The following is a 20,197-nucleotide window of genomic DNA, read 5'->3' as shown; positions in this document are numbered from 1 at the left end:
AAACCATGGTTAAGCAAATGAGTGTCTCGGTTTCGCCGAAACCGAAAACTGATCAAAGTACAGCTGAATCAATGACTACTACTGAGGTTCCTGCTACCTTACTTGAATCGGCCTCAGAAATTTTACCTACAACAGTGGTTACTAGTGACTTATCAGACACCATCCCTTTGGATGTCTCTACCCCAGCACGTGGTGCTGCTAGGCCTCCTGCAGCCATGTCTATTAAGGCCTTTGCCAGGGCTAAAGCAGCCAAATCTACTAAATCAGTGCCTGTTAAACCCCTCAACCAGGCCCACTTCTAGTTCACAAATGCTTACTCTGGCAGAAGATTTAATATCCTTAATTAGGGATCTCAATCTCACCCAGACAGGGCCTCTCAGCCCCCAGAAAAGAGACCTAGAGCAGAGCCCCCCGAGCCTGTGTCCTCTGATGACTCAGATATTACAGACCAGCCAGAGGCTCCTTTCTCCAATTATGAAGACTCAGATGCTGAAGAATCCATTCCAGCTGCTTCTCCACCAGAAGAATTCTCCTTTGGGGAAACCTTACATGCCATGCGAGAACAATTCCAATGGCAGGAACAGGATTTCTCAGATTCCAGAAAAAGACTTAGGACTTTTCTGCACCTTCCACAACACAGGCCCTTAGCTATACCTCCTGTCCTCTCTGTTGTGGACGATGCATTTAATGATGTCTGCACTGCATCAGTTTCACATGATACAATACCAAGAGTTTATGCTTGATCAGTTAACTAAAAAGCTATCCTCTGATGACTCTATAGATAAGAAATATGTATTAGAAATGGTAAATAACATACAACAGGTTAGTAACCATTCCTTAAAATGTGGCTATGATGCACTGGAGGCTTCATTTAGATCAGCCATGACTGGCACAGTGATAAGAAGACATGCATGGCTGAAGGAACAGGTCTTACCGGATCATGTTAAAGCTAAGTTATTAGATGCTCCTATGGATAAGGCCAGTTTGTTTGGTACACCTGCCGAGCAGGTAATGAAGAAAATGGAAGAAAAGGCAAAATCTGTACAAACGGCTAAAGATTTCTTGCAGGTTCAGCCCCCAAGGTTTAGCAGGAACTGGCCTGCCAAAATTGGTCCTTTCCTGACTCCACAAGATCCCAAAGGGGCAGGAATAGACGCTCCAGAGGCAGAAATCAATCCAGAGGGTGCCTACAGAGGACGACAGTGGCAAGGTAATAACAGAGGCACAGACACAGCCACTACCACTACAACAGCACAATCACAGTGACTTGATTCTAACTCCGCCTACCAGGGAACAAATAGCAGCACCATTAGGCGGAAAATTAACCTTATTTTCGAAGAACTGGCACTTTATCACAAAAGACAAGTGGATTTTGCAAACCATAGACCAAGGTTACCGGTTCCACTTCCACACTTTACCAATCAAAAGAGGAATGCCAAACCTGCCTCCAAATCAAAAAACAGAAGCTCTACAGCAGATAATGCAATTAACAAAGATGAGAGCTGTGGAAAGAGTACCAATAACAGAACAAGGCAAAGGATTCTACTCCAGACTATTCCTAGTTCCAAGAAAGGAAAAAGTTGGAGACCTATTCTACCTGTCCACCTTAAATACATACATCATTGTCCCAAAATTCAAAATGCTGACCCTACAGCAACTTCTTCCCATGCTGGGCAAGGAGTGTTGGCTGGTAACTCTAGATCTCAAGGAGGCATACCTGCACGTCCCATTCGACCAATTTGCAGAAGATACCTCAGATTTCTTGCAGGATCAGAGCACTATCAATTCTCAGCATTGCCCTTTGGCTTATCAACTGCCCAGAGTATTCACAAAATGCCTGGCATCAGTAATCGCCCACTGCAGACTACAGGGAATCCAAATTTATCCATACCTGGACGACTGCCTGCTACAAGGGGACAACAAAAGCAAGCTGACAACAGATTTACAAAGGGTCATTTGCTTGCTACAAGCACTGGGATACACAGTCAATTTACAAAAGTCAAGGCTGATACCATCCCAAACAAGGACATTCTTGGAATTGAACACAGTAAAACAAATGGCATTCCTAACTGCAGAAAAACAAAAGAACTCCTCTTTACTTCTTGGCACTAACAAGACAGAACAAGCTAACAGCAAGAAAAGTTCTGCAGGCCTTGGGCTTCATGGCATCATGCATAATCTTGGTTCCACATGCCAGACTGCATATGAGAAAACTACAGTGGTACCTAAAGAATTTATGGTCCCAACACAGGCACAGCCTAGAAGCAGAAATTTCACTAATCCCATGCCTAAAGCAGGAGTTCCTATGGTGGGCTCAAGCATGCCAGTCAAACACAGGCCTACCCTTTCACAACTATCAAGCAAGCCAAACCATCACAACAGACGCCTCAGACCTAGGATGGGGCTCACATGCTGGACAAATGCGCATAAGGATTGCGGACAGGACCAGCTTCACCTGCACATCAACCTAAAAGAAATGCTGGCAGTAAAACTGGCAATCCAAAAATTCAGACCATTTCTCAAAGAAGGCCATTTGATGATAAGGACAGACAACACCACAGTCATGTGGTACATCAACAAACAGGGAGGCACTCATTCATACCCCTATGCAGAATGGCTTTGGACCCTTGGAACCTGGCACTCAGCTACAACATCCAGTTACAGGCAATATTTGTACCGGGAAAGGAGAATACTCTAGCAGACATGTTAAGCAGAACCACCTCGGATGCTCACGAATGGATGCTACACCCGGACATCTTCAAGACCATCTCAAAGAAATGGGGAATGCCACAGATAGATCTATTCGCTTCCCCTCTCAATCACCAGCTCAAAAAATTCTGCACTAGGACATTCCACCCACTTGCATGGAAAGTGGATTCGCTCTCCTTCAGCTGGAAAGGTCTGACAGCATATGCATTCCCACCTCTTCCCTTGATACACAAGGTATTACTAACAATCAAGGAGGAACGCCCAAGGATAATCCTGATAGCTCCGAACTGGCCAAGACAACACTGGTACCCATTGCTGAGGAGCATGTCTCGGGACACAATGTGGTCAATACCCTGATGCCTTTGATGTTAACTCAGAACAACTACAGCATCATGCATCCAAACCTAAAAACGTTGCAACTGACTGCATGGAACATCACATAGTAGCAACTACTCCAGAACTTTCCCAAAGGGTTAAAGACATTATCCTTGAAGCCCGCAGACCTTCAACAAGAAGGAACTATGCAGGAAAATGGAAAGGTTTGTCATTTGGAGTGCTGAAAGAGGAAAAGATGTGTCGAATATAGATATTGCTAACATTCTGGAGTATTTGGCAGAGCTTCTACATACAGGCCTGTCCTATTCCTCCATCAAGATACATGCATCAGCTATTTCAGCAGAATACAGCTTTGATCCACCTGTCTTTTCACATCCTCTACTCAGGCAGTTCCTCAGAGGGATCAAGAATGTAAAACCTCCTAGGAAACCACCATTGCCAGCTTGGGATTTGAACTTTGTGCTAGAAAAGTTGACACTGCACCTTTTGAACCAGCAGCAACAGCAGACCTACAGCATCTATCATGGAAAACTGCTTTCCTACTGGCAATAACCTCAGCAAGGAGGGTTTCTGAACTTCAGGCCCTAATGGCAGTACAACCCTTCCTAATATTCCACCAAGATAGAGTGTCCATGAGGACTAATCCTACATTTATGCCTAAGGTGGTATCCAGAGTGTCTTTAAACCAGGCAATCCACCTACCCACCTTCTTCCCCAACCCACAAAACAGAGGGGAAAGACTGCTGCATACCTTGGATGTACATAGACAGCTACGCTACTACCTGGACAGAACAAAAAGCAACAGAAAAACTGACCAGCTTTTTGTAGCCTATGCAACAGGAAGGGAAGGAAAAGCTATTTTCAAACAGACAATCTCCAAATGGATAGGAAATTGCATACGATTCTGTTACTCCTTCCATGGAAAACCAATTCCACAGAACATAAGGCCTCATTCTACAAGGGCAACAGCCACTACCACAGCCTTCTTACGAGGAGTGGCAACCAAGGACATTATTGAGGCGGCTACCTGGACCTCCGTGCATACATTTGCCAAGCATTATAATTTACCTCTGTATTCCAGATCCCGAGCAGGGTTTGCCACTGCTGTACTGCAAGGGATCCTAACCACACCATAATCTATTCTTCCTCCTCCCCTAGTTGGCTATGGTATTCTACCCAGTTGTTATGACTGCAGATGCATCCATGAAGGACATAGTACAGTTTTGTACCTACCATAAATGTAGATGTCCGAACTGGATAGCATCTGCAGTCAGGATTTCCCTCCCTCCTTCCCCTCTGTGGTACCCCTAGGGTATTTACCCTCCTAATAGCTAGCTGGGGGGGAGTCTCTTATGGTGTATTTGTTTGTATATATGTACATACATGCTTAATTTTTGGGTTTGCCTTCCAATTTTTTGGGAACATTGGCATTTACCAAAAATTTAGCCTTCCAAGAGGGCAACTGGCATCTGGGGCAAGAAACACTGAGGAAAATGGCGTTGGCTGATGCCTTTATACCCGAAGACCAGCAGAGATGACGTCGGGTGAAGTGCGACATCAGCCGAAGCCGGACCCGACTTTGGAATCCGCCGATCAAGGGCTGCCTGACGACAGGACAACCCAGTTGTTATGACTGCAGATGCTATCCAGTTCGGACATCTACATTTATGGTAGGTACAAAACTGTACTTTCTTCACCTTACTTTACCATACACTCTGTTTCATAAAGATGAAATTACTTTGTCTCCCATTCAGAACCGGATCATGGTCAAATGGGGTCCTAGGCAGGGTAATGGATCAGCCCCCTCCCCCCCAACACACAGCCATTCCAGTGTCCCATTACTTGGCTGTTTCTCCCCAGTTACCATAAACACTGTTAAAACTTCTCAGTGTGCATACTGTTTTAGTTTCTTCACTTCTACAATGAGTACAGATATTTGGATTTACTTTAACATTTTTATTTCATATTTTACAGTAAAAACACAAATAGACATTTCCTAAACAAAACTTTTCTGCCCTTGAAACTCACATTCATTGAAATGGCTTTGAATCCCACATTCAAAGAAAATGCACCTGGCCAGTGGTGGATAAAGTTTACCACTGGTCTGTTTTCAAACCATATGCCGCTTGCACATATTTTAAGACCATGCATACATGCATGTGTTCTTTGATTCACCTTCCTGATTGTATTAAATTGTATTACTTGTATAACTTGTATAATGCAGGACTAGTTAGACTGCATTTTAAATTTGTAGTTTTGAATATTTTTCAACTAAGCAATGAAACAAAAATGTATGATCCAATAATGACAAAATTGCCAATTTCAGCTTAAATTTGTAGTTTTGAACATTTTTCCATTAAGCAGTGAAACAAAAATGTATGTTCCAATAATGACAAAATTGCACATTTCAGAACATTTCAACTATAAAGGGCCACTGAAATATCTGTCATTACTGTCCACCAATATCAGTCAATATGCACAATTTCTGCAGAAGTAAGTCACCTGAATAATTACACATTAAAGAGATCTGTAACTAATGAAGAGGTTGCTCCTAGCAAACACATTTATATTTCAGTCTTTCATCTACAAATTCAGTGCCTGCTACCCTTGAGCAAATTGCCTGTGTAAACTTGGTAAGCTGGTAATATTGCAATAGGAAATGGATGGCAAGTCGACAACAAGGTTGTAGTTACTAGGCATCTCATTCAAAGGAGGACAAACTCAGAACAGTAGCACCCCCAAAGTACAGCACAGTAACCAGCAATCCATCTACGTGCTGTGGGATTAGAATCCACAGCCTTCTGCACCAAAAGCTAGTATGCTACCTGTTGTGCTAATAACACTGCCTTCAAATTTCATAGGACAATAATGATGACCATTTTCTCAAAAAAACAGTTGCACATTGAAAACAGACTTAGAATGCTCAGCAGTAAACTTCTGTACCCTTGAAGCTCACAAGTATTTGAAAATGCACTGAAGCTTGCAGTTCTTTGAAAATGCACTAAAGCTCACAATTCCTTGAAAATGCACTGAAACCCATCTATTTCATTGTAGTTTGGTAGTTGATATGGAGGATTCAGGCTCTTGTTTCCTGTAATCAATGTACAGGGTTTGAGCCTGAGTAAATTAACTAAACTTCAATTAGGAATAAAGAAAAATGGGCACTGAAGCACGGCAGCAAAGTAAAATAAAACTAGTTTAATATACATAAAGCAGTAACACGGTAATTGCTTTCACAATAAAGTAATGATTCATCAGACCATGGCCCAGTGACAAGCCTCCCACAAATTTATACTAACAAAAAACAATCAAATTAATTATATCCACCCACTCAATTCACGGAAGTACACACAACATCATTTAAAACAAAAATCAGAACTAATAAGTATAGTATACAAATAAAAATAAATTGTATAAAAGTATATGATACATATAAAAATACATACATATATCAATTAAACATATATAAAGGTCTTTCATTTCCTACATAACCCACGAGCTCTCAACACAGGTTTTAAAAAAACATTTCATCCAGACCCCTTATCAGACTGTAATTTATGGATCTAAGATGGTTCCAACCTTTCAGTCTCATTATTCATATTCTCTAAACACGGGTTTTTAAAGGTTTTATCAATCACCAAAAATCGAAACTGATGTGAAGTCCCTTTGTCATCCACATGCTTGGCCAAGGGATTACATTTGCTATGTATTCTGATCTGATATAAATGTTCCCTTATGCATACTCTAAGGCTCTGATTGGTCTTACCAACCTAAAATGAAGCACATTCAACACAATAAGCTAAATAGATAGATTTACATTTGCCACATAGGTACCAAAGATATTAGCCACTGACTTAACCCTCTTGTAAGTATCAGGATAACATAACATTCAGTTAAGACTTTTCTTATTTCAAAAAGTAAAAGATGGTGAAGCTATGGGCTGACAGTGATACCAGAGATCTGATCGTTCATTGTGTTGTCTGTGCTTCATTTTATGTTGGTAAGACCAGTTGGACCCTTAAAGAGCCCATAAGGGAACATTTATATCAGATCAGAATGCATAGTAAATGTAATGCCTTGGCCAGACATGTGGATGACAAAGAGACTTCACATCAATTTAGAGTTTTGGTGAGTGATAGAACCTTTAAAAACCCGTGTGTAGGGAATTTGAATAAGGAAATTGAAAGGGTGGAACTGTCTTAGATCCTTAAATTACAGTCTGGTAGGTGGTCTGGATTAAATGGTCAGGTCTCTTTAAAACCTGTGTTGAGAGTTTGTGGGTTACGTAGGAAATGAATGTGTTTAATTTGATATACATGTATTTTTATATTTAGCGTATAATTTTTATACAATTTATTTTTGTTTGTATGTTATACTTATTAGTTCTGATTTTTGTTTTAAATTTTTTGTGTACTTCCATGAATTGAGTGGGTGGATATAATTTGATTTGATTGTTTTTTGTTAGTATAAATTTGTTGTAGGAGGCTATATGTCATTGGGCTATAGTCTGATGAAGCAATAAATTATTGTGACAGCGCTTACCTTGTTACTGCTTTATTTACATGAAATTAGTTTTATTTAACTTTGCCGTGCTTCAATGTGCGTTTGTCTTTATTTCTAATTGAATCTTTGTTTGTTTTAGGGACACTGTTTTACTCGAGTGCTGCTGCCATTTTGTAAATTAACTAAACTGCAGTAACGAAGGCATTTTACACACACACACACACACACACACACACACACACACACACTCACCTACCTTACCAATGGATGGAATTTCATCTGTGCTTAATTTTGCTGTGGCAGCAGCAAGTGTTTCCAAGCAGCAGCAGAATTCTGAATATGGAAAAGAAGAAGCAAGCAACAGTCTTATATTTGAATTCTGCTCACGGAATGCATAAACGAAACAAAGAAGCAAGCAACAGGTGCGTCCATCAATGTGCAGGGTGTTCTTAAAGAAGAATGCCCTTAAAAATACATGTCTTTTTATTGTTTAATTAAAAAAGTAAATGTTGTGGCAGCCCCCCACCCAATTGGTACTAGTGCTGCATCCGGTTGTACTCCCGATCCTACCTTTGTGTTGAAGGCCATGTTTGGTAGTATTGCACTGTAACAGAAATTTCAGCTGCTTTTTTGTTAATCTCATCTTCAGAATCCCAGTGTATGGAATTCACCTTGTAGACATAAAGGAACAACTCTGGAATTACATCTCCACTACTAAAATTATTAACAACACTGGTTATTTGTCTCCCTCAACCTCTAATAAACTAGAGGCTATAGTTAGAAAATAAGATGTAGATTCAGCAGGCAAGCATCTTCTAGACCTGTTAGAACTTACTGCTGCTATACCTCTTCAGCCTTTTTGAGGAACTTAGTTAGAAATAACGGCTGTCCGGTTCGATTCTCAGCTAGAGCGTCTTCTGTGTGGAGACGTGCGTGAATGGGCATATCTTCATTGAAGGTTGTGCATCAGGCCTAACAAGCCGATACGTAAAAATCAACTGCCAATCATTAGCGGACTGGAGTTCTGCTGTGGTGACCCTTAACCGGGAAAAGCCGAAAGACGCAAACAAACAAAGTTAGAAATAACGGTACTTAAGTATTATCACAACCAGATTTTTGCTGCTGAGAAATACATATACCTGCAGACAGACGAGTGCTTGAAACACTATAAACTGCTGATCGTAGTCCTTACTACTGGCCAAAAACTTAACATTAGTGTCAGGAGCAGGAACAATTTAATAAATACTTTTCCTGTCTTGCATGCATCACAGATGCACGCTTAAGTTATCATGTCTGGTCTCATAGTGTCTGTTGGAATATTTTCTCAGAGTAGTGTGACAGTCCTAATTTGCAGTGTTATCGCAAAACTAATTTATCTTGTAATGAAAAGCAGTGTGTTAACTCCTACTTACTATTTCTGAAAGTGATGTTGGCCGCCATGTGTGTTTAAGTTTTTATAAACCTTTGTGTGTGTATATATAATGCATGTATCTACAGATCTACTTTAAGCACTGTTCGTAGAAAAGTTTGATCCACAGAAAATGCTGCCTTTGAATTTAACATCGCTTGTCAGTCATGTCCTCTGAAACTGCTGTTGTCCACTATGCGAGTTACACTTATTTTAAACCTTTGTGTGTGTAAAATGGGATGTCTTGGGTTGTACCTCAGGCAATGTTCCTACCAGATTTTGATCAGCATTATATTCTGCCTTTGAATAACACATCGCTTGTTAGCCACGTCAAGTGGAAGTGTATGAAGTAAGACCAAGTAATCAGAGTATATGATTTAGCTCCAAATACATCTATTGAAAGTCCTCCTTTAAGAAACTGTGTAAGACAGGTAGGCCAGTACTTCTGTGAAACATTTAATCACTTATTTGTCTACAGTAATTTGTTTGGCTACAGTGAAGTCCTGTCTGCATAAAACACATACAAGATTGCAGTTACATGGCTTTATTGCTTATTTTAGTACCCAAGATAGTTCTAGGCTCTGTTTTACAACGCGTAATTTATGAAAGATGTTGCCTGCTCGCAGTTGGTTGACAACATCCTGGCTGTGTTTCTTATTTCGCCAATGTGAAATAACAGTAATTCGGACTTTACACACCTGTTTTACTTACAGATACAGTCATTTCACTGAGACATTATAAATTAAAGGAGGTTACAAATATGGTTGCCATAATACGCAAGTACCGAAATAACTGTTAGGCTGCTACATGCATAGCCCTCCTTCCACATGAAGCATTTTAAGTTGGACTTTCTGAGGCAGGAGGAGGTTTAACCACATTTGTCATCCATGACTGGGGCTTCTAGATTAAAGTACAGTTGGGCGAGACACACACCATAATAGTAGGAGCTCCCTCCTGTCTTCCCTTTTTTGTTTATTTGCTAGGCATCTTAGGATTTTTCATGTATTTCACTGTTCTGGTGCTTTATTATGGTTGACATAGTGTGATTGTAGTATTGTGCTCTGATGAAGTCTAACACACCTAATGCCAAGACAGGAATTAGCGTTTGAAATTACTGTTAAGTTGTCAAGGAACCTTAGCCAGCAGCATACTTATTTGATATAGTAAGGTGTACTTGGTGATAGCCTGGTGTATATTGCAAATGTCAGTTTTCTACATGTTCCTGAGTGAGCTGATTTTTCCCTACACCACTAGATGGTGGGAGAGATTGTCCTGATGTGTGTGTTGTTATACTGGACTCATTAAGGATTTGTATAGTGTTTCTGTTTTGCTGAGTGGAAAAGATTTTTGGTTCACATCAGTGTGAAGAATTAAATGACTTTTGTTCCTGCATCTTGAATAATTTGATACCTCTTCTTGACAGTGAATGACATCATCTGTATATGCAGCCACTGGTGCAGCTTTGCATGGTTAAGTACTGTCAGAGAATTTGGTGACAGAAGGTGTAGCCCAATGCTGAATTATTGGAGAGGTAGGAATCACATCAGTCATCTGCTGGTTTTATGACTGCCTCACACAATTGTACTTTCCCTTGGCTTTGCAGATGAAAGAAAAAAAAAACTTTGCACAGTTCTGGATGGCTAGCAAAATTGTTTAAGAATGTCTCACCATTTTGGATATGTTGCCTTAATAGGTAGAGTATGTCAACATAGATTGTAGATTCTCAGAGGTCTGTAGACTTCCATCAAATTTGATTTTTTTTGTCAAATAATGTTTTATTGAATTTGTAATGTAACAAAGTTGAGGTAATATGAACAACATAAGAAAGTGGTATTGACGGCTCTTACTTGCATAGAATCCAAGCAACAAAATATTAAATTTAGTTCTACACTTAGTAGTGACTGCATTTCTCAAAGTATAAAAACGTTCATGGAAATTTAAAATCGCCTCAGGTGTGACTTGATTCACACAAAGCATAAACATATTAAGTTTCTGATCTTCTTTGTTGTGGCTTGGGAGATGCTTTATATGCTTGTGACTGGCAAGACACATTTTTGAGGGATGATTGTGGAGCTTTTCACTGGTAACTTGTTCAGAGGAGATGTTGGCTGAAACTAATAAATCCTGTGATTACAGTATGTACTTTGTAAGCAGCTCATGACCTCGGGTCTATATTATGGCGTCAAAACGCAGTAACAGCGAATACATAAATACTGACAAGTATTCAGCGAAATCCATTTCCGCGATTCACTGAAAACTGGTCAGGCAAATAAATACTTGACCTGCAATGCAACAAAACTAATTTTACCGAAAACAAAACCCACCCATGTGGGGTGCTTTGCCCCCACACACCCCTAACTAAATGTACATACTCCAAGATCGCACTACAGTGGAGAAAATGGCAAAATTGTGTAGTTGGCCAACTACATCTTTGCCCTGTGAGAATTCAGCGAATTGCAGAAATTGATTTCACTGAATACATGTTGGTCTTTTCATATTCACTGTTATGGCATTTCTATGCCGTAATATAGACCTCATGACCTCTGCTATTTTAGATAAACTGCCAGCTGCTGTTGATAGCTTCATTTTTATACAGCTACTGTAGTTACGAAGGAAGTTTGCAAATTTACACAAAGCTCAGTAAAATAACACATCGTGCACATAAATTTAAGGTTAACCTCTGAAAATAATAAAATAGCGAAGAATACTGTGAAAGACGCACTTTAAGAGACAGAAATGTAAATGTCAGTGTAATGAGAAGGTGATGAGTCCTTGGAACCTTACCTGTGTGTGTGTAAGAGAAGAGTCTGATGCAAGTATATTTAAAGCATTTTGACTAAAGTTATGGGGACAGGAAACATGAAGAATGGAGACTTAATGAGCATTACTGAAATTTGTATGTCTTTGTTTATACTGACTTGATTAGTTATGCTCAGATGTGTGAATCCTGCCTCCCCATGGACGCCTGGATCCTGTTTTAGGGGGTGGCCAAGCAAGTCAGAAAATTTTGTATACTTAAAATGTTACATATTCAGTATTTTTTATGTAGTATCAGGTAAAGTGCAACTTAAGAGTTAACAAGCGTATGTGTTTAAATGCAAATCTCTAGTGAAAAAATAAAGTATTAAGCCAAATTTTTGTTTAGTGTGTGTGTGTGTGTGTGTGTGTGTGTGTGTGTGTGTGTGTGTGTGTGTGTGTGTGTGTGTGTGTGTGTGTGTGTAGTCAGATACTCATTCTGATTCTCTATAGTACAACATATGCCTATTTTGTTGGGAGGGGATCTGGATTACTTTTTTGATATCTTGGGAAGGCCCAAGAAATTTCCTATGGCTTAAGGGAAACTCAGTGTAACAGAACCTGAAATCCTATGTCTTGTTGTCACTGTTGAAAAATTCTCCTCTGTATCAACTATCCAATAAGCTTCTAGAATTTCTACAAGTACCCCAGCAGAAGTAAATTGTAAAGATGATACAATGTAATTGTAGTACATATGTCAAATCATGCTTTGGATAGCTGTTTTTTTTTTTTGGAAAATAAACCATCAGAAATAAATTGTAAAGATGACAGAAAAGTAATTATGGTGCATATGTCAAACCATGCTTTGGCAGTTTTTTTGAAAAACAGTGCATGCATGTTGAGGGAAGGGAATCTTTTAGACCTAACAGTTTCTTCTGTTTTAACAGATCTACTGTTGTAACTCATCATCTGCTAATTCTCTTTAGCTATGATCCTTTTGATGGCCCTAATGAAAATCCAGAGGCTGAACTTCCCCTCACTGCAGGAGAATACATCTATGTATATGGAGACATGGATGAAGATGGCTTTTATGAAGGTATGTATTTTTAATTGTAAAAAAGGTTGTATTTATAAATTTAAATCTAATAAGGTGCAGACTGAAGCAGAGTTTTTTCTTTACAATAAAGCTGATTTTATTTGCCTGTAGTGTAGAAGACCCAAAGATGTTGTTATTTACATGTAGCAAGCATGTTTAAATGGCACCAGAGTAATATGACAAAAGCAGCTGAAGTACTAACAGTAATGTACTTAAAGGCATATTTTTGTGTAAATCATAATGAAACCATGATTAACATCTAGCATGGGATTGATTTTGGTTCAGCTTTAACAGAAGTAATTATATTCAATAAATTATACTTGGTTGAGCACAGCAGTACTTACCTGTGGTGTTGCTATACTCAGTGATAGAACATGAGGGGCATGGGAGGAGCATGCCATTGGCATAGATAGAAAAAGTCCTAACAACATTCCTGTATCCAGAGTTTGATTAGTGGCTTGGGTGCTTAACAGTATGGTTGGAAGTATGTGTATACTCATTTTGGGGCAAATAGGGATGGGTTCCTGCTAGACCTTGTCACCTGTCTCAACACAGTCACTGGCTGTAGGGCAGGAGTGGTGTCATAAGGGCAGGGTATGATGTGGGCATGATGACACAGGTAGATGAAGGTAGCTTCTTTAAAGTTATATGGAGGAGCAATCATGGACTGAGAGAAGGGCATAGGCAGTCACTATGCTGACGCACCTACTTCATGATCCAAGGGGGGGGATTGGGTTATTTATAAGAAAAATATGTTCTCATTTCCAGGATGCTGCTGAGACCAGCAAGTACCCCATTGTTTATATGGAAGACTTCCTCATCGGATGTCTCTTTTTATTATAGGATCATAGAAGGTTACTAGGTTAATGGCCCTGGGGCCCTTACAAGCCTAGCCAAGTGCTTATCCACAAAAAAGAAACCTCAGTCAGCACCTGTCGCCCCTGTCAGTGAGGGACAAAGGTGGAACCCCTGGGACAAATTTATGGTTTCCCATCCACTCATCAAGGTTGCGTTTGAAGTGGGTCAGTGAGGTACTCTGTTTGACATGTATGGGAAGTCTATTCCAGAGATGGGGCAGCCTCTGGGAGACAAACTTGTCTCTCCAGCAGGTTTTGTTGATGTTGCATATTAGATTTAGGCGTATCGAGCGGGTAATGCCCGAGAAGTTAGACTTATGGATATGGAGCATCTCTAGTAAGGCAAGTTCGGATATTTCCTCGTAGGCGAGACACACACAGATCACCTCTGAGTAATCTGCATGATTCCAAGTAGATTAATAGTGATTTAAGCCTGTCCACATAGGATAGGTTTTGGAGGCCATATATTCTATTTGTGAGGTATTTCTGTGGCCTTTCCAGTTGGTTCAGGTGTTTGGAGAGGTACATACCAAATGGGGCATTATACTCAATTATAGGTCTAATAAGGGAGGAGTACAGAGAGTTAATAACCTCCTTTTTTTCTAGATACAATCCCTTTACCTATGAGATGAACCAAGTAAAAGGCTTTTCTGACCACCGCCACCGCATGATGGTCGAATGTGAGACTGTTGTCAACCAGAGTACCCAGGTCTCTCACCACAGGTTGTGTGCTTAGGGGGGTTGCTGTTATTGGGTAATACGTAGGGGCCATGTGTTTGCTGAATGGCACGATAATACATTTTTTTTGTGTTTAACCTAAGGCCATGACTTTGGCACCAGTTATTTGTAGCTATGAGACCCTCTTGCAGTATGTTAACATCAGTTGGGGAGTCAGTGACAGCACCCAACTTACAGTCATCGACAAACTTGATCAGCCACAGGCCCTTTGTCTTTGCCTGGACCTCTGAGAAGTGTATGCCAAACAGTAGGTGTCCCAAAACAGATCCCTGGGGAACACCACTAGTGACAAGTCTGCTGTCGGAGGTGGCAGCGCCAATTTTGACCTTGTGGGTCCTATCTGTGAACCAGTTGGCCACCCATCTGACTAGCTATGGATTAACACCATGTTGTGTTAGCCTTTCGATGTTGCCTGTGTGGGGGATTGTATCAACTGCCTTGGCCAAGTCAAGGTAAGCTGTATGTACTGACTTTCCCTCATCCAGAGCTTTGGTGACACTCTCAAATTGGTCAACTAGGTTCAATATGCAAGATCTGCCCCTGACAAAACCAAATTGGGTGGGGGTCGAGTGCTTGGAGATTGCTTATGTCTTTGTTTATGAGATCCATAATAATATACTCCATGAGTTTACAGATCAGACTAGTCAAGCTGGTGGGGTGATAGTTTCCTGGGTCAGCAGTGGCACCACCTTTGTGCAAAGGGATGACATTGGCAGTTCTCCACTCTGCTGGAATGAAGCCTGTAGTTAGGCTGTGGTTGAATAGGGTGCTCAATGGTGAAGCTAGTTCTTGCTGGAGATGGTGCAGAATACAGCCTGGGATACTATTGGGTCCCATGGAACCTGTGTTCTTTGCCTTGGACAGGGCCTTTAACACTTGATTTACAGAGATGTGACGTGTGGGACAAGTATCAGGGATGTCAACTGGGCCTTTGGGGGGTGATAAGGGGGGGGTGAAGTTTGCACTGAACGTATCAGCCAGCAGGTTGGCTAAGTCAGCAGGGTCATTGTAAGTGGTACCATTAAGTTCTAGTTTGGAACAAACTTGGGCTTTGCCATGGAGGTTCCTAACATAACTGAAGAAGGACTTGTGGTTTCCCTTTGTTTTAGAGGCTAGTTTCAACTCATAATTGGCTTTGGAGGTTTTTCATTAGTGGTCTAATTTGCTTGTTGAGGCAGAGGTGGGAGTTTTCTGATTTGGAATTTGTTCATTTTACCCTTGGACAACAGTTTCTTCCTTTTGTTGTAAAGCCTGTTGATAGAGGATGTCCACCAGACAGGTTTATGTTTCCTTGAGGAGCAGATTTTAGTTCTGTTGGGTATGGCTTAGTCCATGCAGTTGTACAGGTGCTTGTATACTGCACTGGTGTGTAGTGTTCAGCGTAGTTGACTGCATCATCTGAGGGGAGCGGTGGTGTGAAGCTGCTGATACCCTCCCTTAGGAGGTTGGAGTCAGCTTTTGAGAAGTTTTTTAGCCTTGTTACGGCTGGGGAGGGGTTGGGTAGTATAGAAACTAACACTTTCCGAGTTATTCCCAGTAAGCTAATGGCCTCTTTTCAGAGAAGACCTGTGGTGGTATTCATAATGATTAGGGGATATTTGGACAGGACACTGGGGAACTTCCCTTACTCTTTTCAATAAGGGCCATGGGATCCTGTACATCCACCTGAGCTACCATCAACTCCAGGCAGTTGGCACCGTATTTTAACATCTCAGCCGAAAGATGGCAAACTCAGAAGTGCACCCCCCACCCCCCATGCTGCAGTACATTGTTAGATTTGAAAATTAATCCACCTACGTGATGTGGGAGTAAAACCCACAGCTTCCTACACCAAAAGCTTGTGTGCTTAACTGTTCAGTTACTGAGATTTTGCCGTAAAGGATCTGAGGTGACCTCCTTATATATACTGAGTGAATTAGCTTGAGTCTGATAGGAAGTAGCTTCATGGTCAGCAAGAGGGGGATGAGCACAAAAAAAAAAAAGAAAAAACGAGGGGCAAGGGGTACACTGGGGAAGAAGGTCCTATGATATCTCTTAACAATGAACATGTCAGAGCAGTCATTTATTTGTATTTTATTGAACAACTTCAGTGTTTTGTTTCCGAGAATCTTCATGTAAAAAAACCCACATATTTTGCCAGTTGTCTAAAACTGCACCAAAAACATGTTTTAATGTACTTCACTTAGCAGATTAACAGATAAATAAATGCACTTATAAGATATGAGCCATTCCTGTAGCACTACTTGATTACGTCATTCATTCATTATCATTAGTAAAGCAAAACTAGTCAACTGTTTAAAAAAGGCACTGCTTTTCATCTTTTTTGCTGCAGTTCTGCATTTGCTCTGAGAATTTTTACCATTTCTGTAAAATAGAAAAATATCAATTTTTAATGAACACATTGCAATTACTGTCACACTGCTAATATTCAGAAAAATTGTGCCAAGTAAAACTATACCCTCTACTTGTTCATTTGATTTCTTTATCTGTCTTCTACTGTCAGACTCTTACGGTAAAGAAAGCAGTTCTCTTTCTATTTTTGTTGAATGAAAAATATATCCTTCATTACATTTTGTCTGCATTCTGGTTTCCTTTTATAGTGATACCAGCTGTGCCTCATCCTTTAGTGTCGAGTAACCCATGCCCTCCATAAATTTTGCAGCCTTTTGCTTGCACTGTTGTAAGTTCCATGTACACACGTACCTCACACTGCATACATGCTTACTCAGGCAAATCATTTGCCTTTGGAAGACCTGATTTAAGATCATTCTCATGATGGAAACATGTCTTCGCTGCTCTGGACTGGTTGGCTTACTAAGCAGGACACTGCAGTCTATTTCCTTGGAGTTTTCTTCTTCATTGTATTGTACTGTCTCAGCCGTGCAGTATAACTTGTCCAGTTATTAGCATTTTATCCCATATTTTCAACATATGATTTGAGCCGAAGTTCTTTGTCCAAAGGTGATGCTATAGCTACTGTATGAAATCATTTTCCAGGCTTTGAATGGTCTCACAACTTTTATTTATCTAATACGATCTTAAAAAGGTATGTTAAAAAGCTGCTGTTGGCCTGTTGAAAAGTGACAAATGTAGGTGCAAGTTTTACAGTTTTCTTTTGCAGGCTTGTAACTTGAGAATTCGATTGAAGTTGTCTTAGCAGCTATAATATGTAAAATAGCTATGCATCGGATGGCATTCCAGGAACAGATTTCCAAATAGTTATTTCATGGACCCACAAACAAGTGTAACCTTGCCTCTAACCCCTACCATCACCTTACTTTATAAAAAAATTTTCATCTAACACCATCAGTATTTAGATAAATTTGGTCTAATATTAGTGTTATAATTTTGGTTAAGCAATTGGAAAATGAAACCCATCTGTTTTCCATTTTTGATCATTTGGGTGTTCAATTTTTTTTTTGTTTCACTAAGTATATTTTCCAAATGCTAGCATCAAATTACTGTGTTCTTTTGCTTTTACGCTTCAATGGACTGTTGTATAATTGTGTGTTTATATTTGATATATGAAGCCTTTTAATTAAAATAAGTGTTCATATCTAACACCGTCATCAGTGCTTGAGGTCATCTGTTAATATTTTACTTCTTCTGCCTCATCCCAGCTGTCATGTGTGTCATACGTGGCTTTTTGTCCAAAGACAGCATCATGCTGAGCCTCCAGTCATCAACCCATCACCTTTATGAGTTTATGTGGCTGAGCTGTAATAACTGTCTGTAACAAATTTGCTACAACTGCTATGTCACCCAACCCAGCGATATAAATACTTTCTTAATGCACTTTCATCAGTAAAAGTATGATTTCTGAAACAGATAATTATCACCATTTAATCAAATGTTTCTACTTGCAGACATCATTTAAAGGATTAATCCAATTTACATCCAAAAATATTTTCTTCTCTTTCCGCAGTAGGTCCTAGTAGAATCTTCTTCCTAAAACATGATTGTATTGGCTCCTTTTAGTAACCCTACAGTATCAAAACTACATTTAGTTCCTGTTTTTATATTAACCTGTATTATTAAAGATTCTTGCCTTTTACTAGAAACCCTTTGTAAATGTGCAATCAGGTATGTTACAAATAATTTGCATTTTAAACAGAAATTAGAAAATTAGCTGTTTACCAGTACTGTAGAAATAAGAGACTTAATACTATAAATCTGAAAGTCCACCATAAGCAGTAAAATGTTCAAAATAAGTAGACAAAATTTTGAATTAACACATGGTCTGTTGCAATATTTTGTTTCAAGACACTTTGGTGAGAATAAGTAACAAAATTTAGAATTTACACTTGGTCTGGTGCAGTATTTTGTTTCAAGACACTTTGGTGAGAATAAGTAGACAATATTTAGAATTTACACACGGTCAGATGCAGTATTTTGTTTCAAGACACTTAATGACGTGAAATATACATTGTTTTGGTCTTGTGGCTTATGTAAAACTAGGAATAATTAAAATAATATGCAGTATAAAAGTAAAGACTTCAACTGTATAAAGCCACTTGGATGGTCACTAAAGCATCTCAGATACTGTGCAGAATCACAGCAGTTACTATGGTGACTTATTGATTGGTTTAGAAAGCTTAGATATCGCATAAATATTAAACGTGATGGCACTGCTGATATTTTATAGTCTTGTAAACATACCTTTAGCCCACAGAATGAAAGCAGAGCCGGCGCTAAATAGGTTGGAAAGCCTGGATGTCATTAATAAGCAATTTGAGCCAGCAGAAAGAGTGAATAATAAAGAACAAGTTTTGCATTTATATATATCCATAACATCTAAACAGTGCGAAGAAGTAATTTCAAAAATGTTAAATGCTACATTTTCCTCAGCTGTAAGATAAAAACAATGATTTCTGGCAGAAAGACCGGTATATAAAGTAGGGTCCAGACTCCATACATTATGAGGAAGGTATATGTTTTTAGATTAATGATTGGTATGTCAGCACCATAGGTATTTCAAAGGGGTAACAAGCAGATATTCAACACAGCAGTGCTTGATGTTCAGAAATGCAGTCGCAAAACTGAGTGATATTTTATATATATATATATATATATATATATATATATATATATATATATATATATATATATAAAATGTGTGTGCGGTAAGGTCACAATTGCATTGTTTTGCAGATGTATATATGTGTGTGTATGTATATATCTATATCTATATATATATATATATATATATATATCTGTATATCAATATACCTATATATCTCTAAAGATATATATATATATATATATATATATATATATATATATATATACATATCCACACATATATATATATATATATATATACATATATATATATATATAAATATATATAAACATTTAAAGAGTAAAAAGGTCAACAAGGCAAACCAATCAATAAAAACTACATATATATAAATGTAAGCACACTGTCTAAATATTAATACAGTCGGGATCATGATGCATTTGCAAGTTTTTAGTTTGGATTAATCTCACTCTGCTCTTGGTTATAGGTGGTACCAGGTTCAGCGCATAGAACCTTTTGTTAATTTGTATACTCAGCAGCTCTGCTTGGCTTGCTATGTAGTATACTGACCCAACGGATGTTGTGATTTGTGTTTACCTACCACTTGGCAAATTTTAAGTGTAAAAATATCACTCTTGTTTTTAAGTACAACTAGGCACACTATAATTGTTGTAAACTTATTACTCTTGCTTGCTTGTTGGTATATGCAATTAAATATGAATAGGTGAGTCCTCCATACTTTAGACCCCTAGTTAGCATTCCTCTGTGTATTTAGTAGTCTCTTACCTGTTAAT

The 20,197-nt window shown here is 39.1% G+C and overlaps 1 protein-coding gene across 1 annotated transcript in view; it reads left to right on the top strand.

Moving 5' to 3' along the window:
- The window catches only part of LOC122787927 (peripheral-type benzodiazepine receptor-associated protein 1-like), a 1,795,954-nt gene that overhangs the window by 851,310 nt on the left and 924,447 nt on the right, over positions 1 to 20,197 (top strand). The window contains exon 14 of the mRNA XM_044054852.1: positions 12,679 to 12,788. Coding sequence (XP_043910787.1) covers positions 12,679 to 12,788 — 110 coding nt within the window. The remainder of the gene's footprint in view (positions 1 to 12,678; positions 12,789 to 20,197) is intronic.

This window comes from Protopterus annectens, chromosome 13.part0, assembly GCF_019279795.1.
Source record: "Protopterus annectens isolate FY-2018-M chromosome 13.part0, PAN1.0, whole genome shotgun sequence".
Classification (NCBI taxonomy): Eukaryota; Metazoa; Chordata; order Ceratodontiformes; family Protopteridae; genus Protopterus; species Protopterus annectens.
Note: the sequence above shows the minus strand (reverse complement) of the source record. Positions and strands in the feature narration are given on the sequence as shown.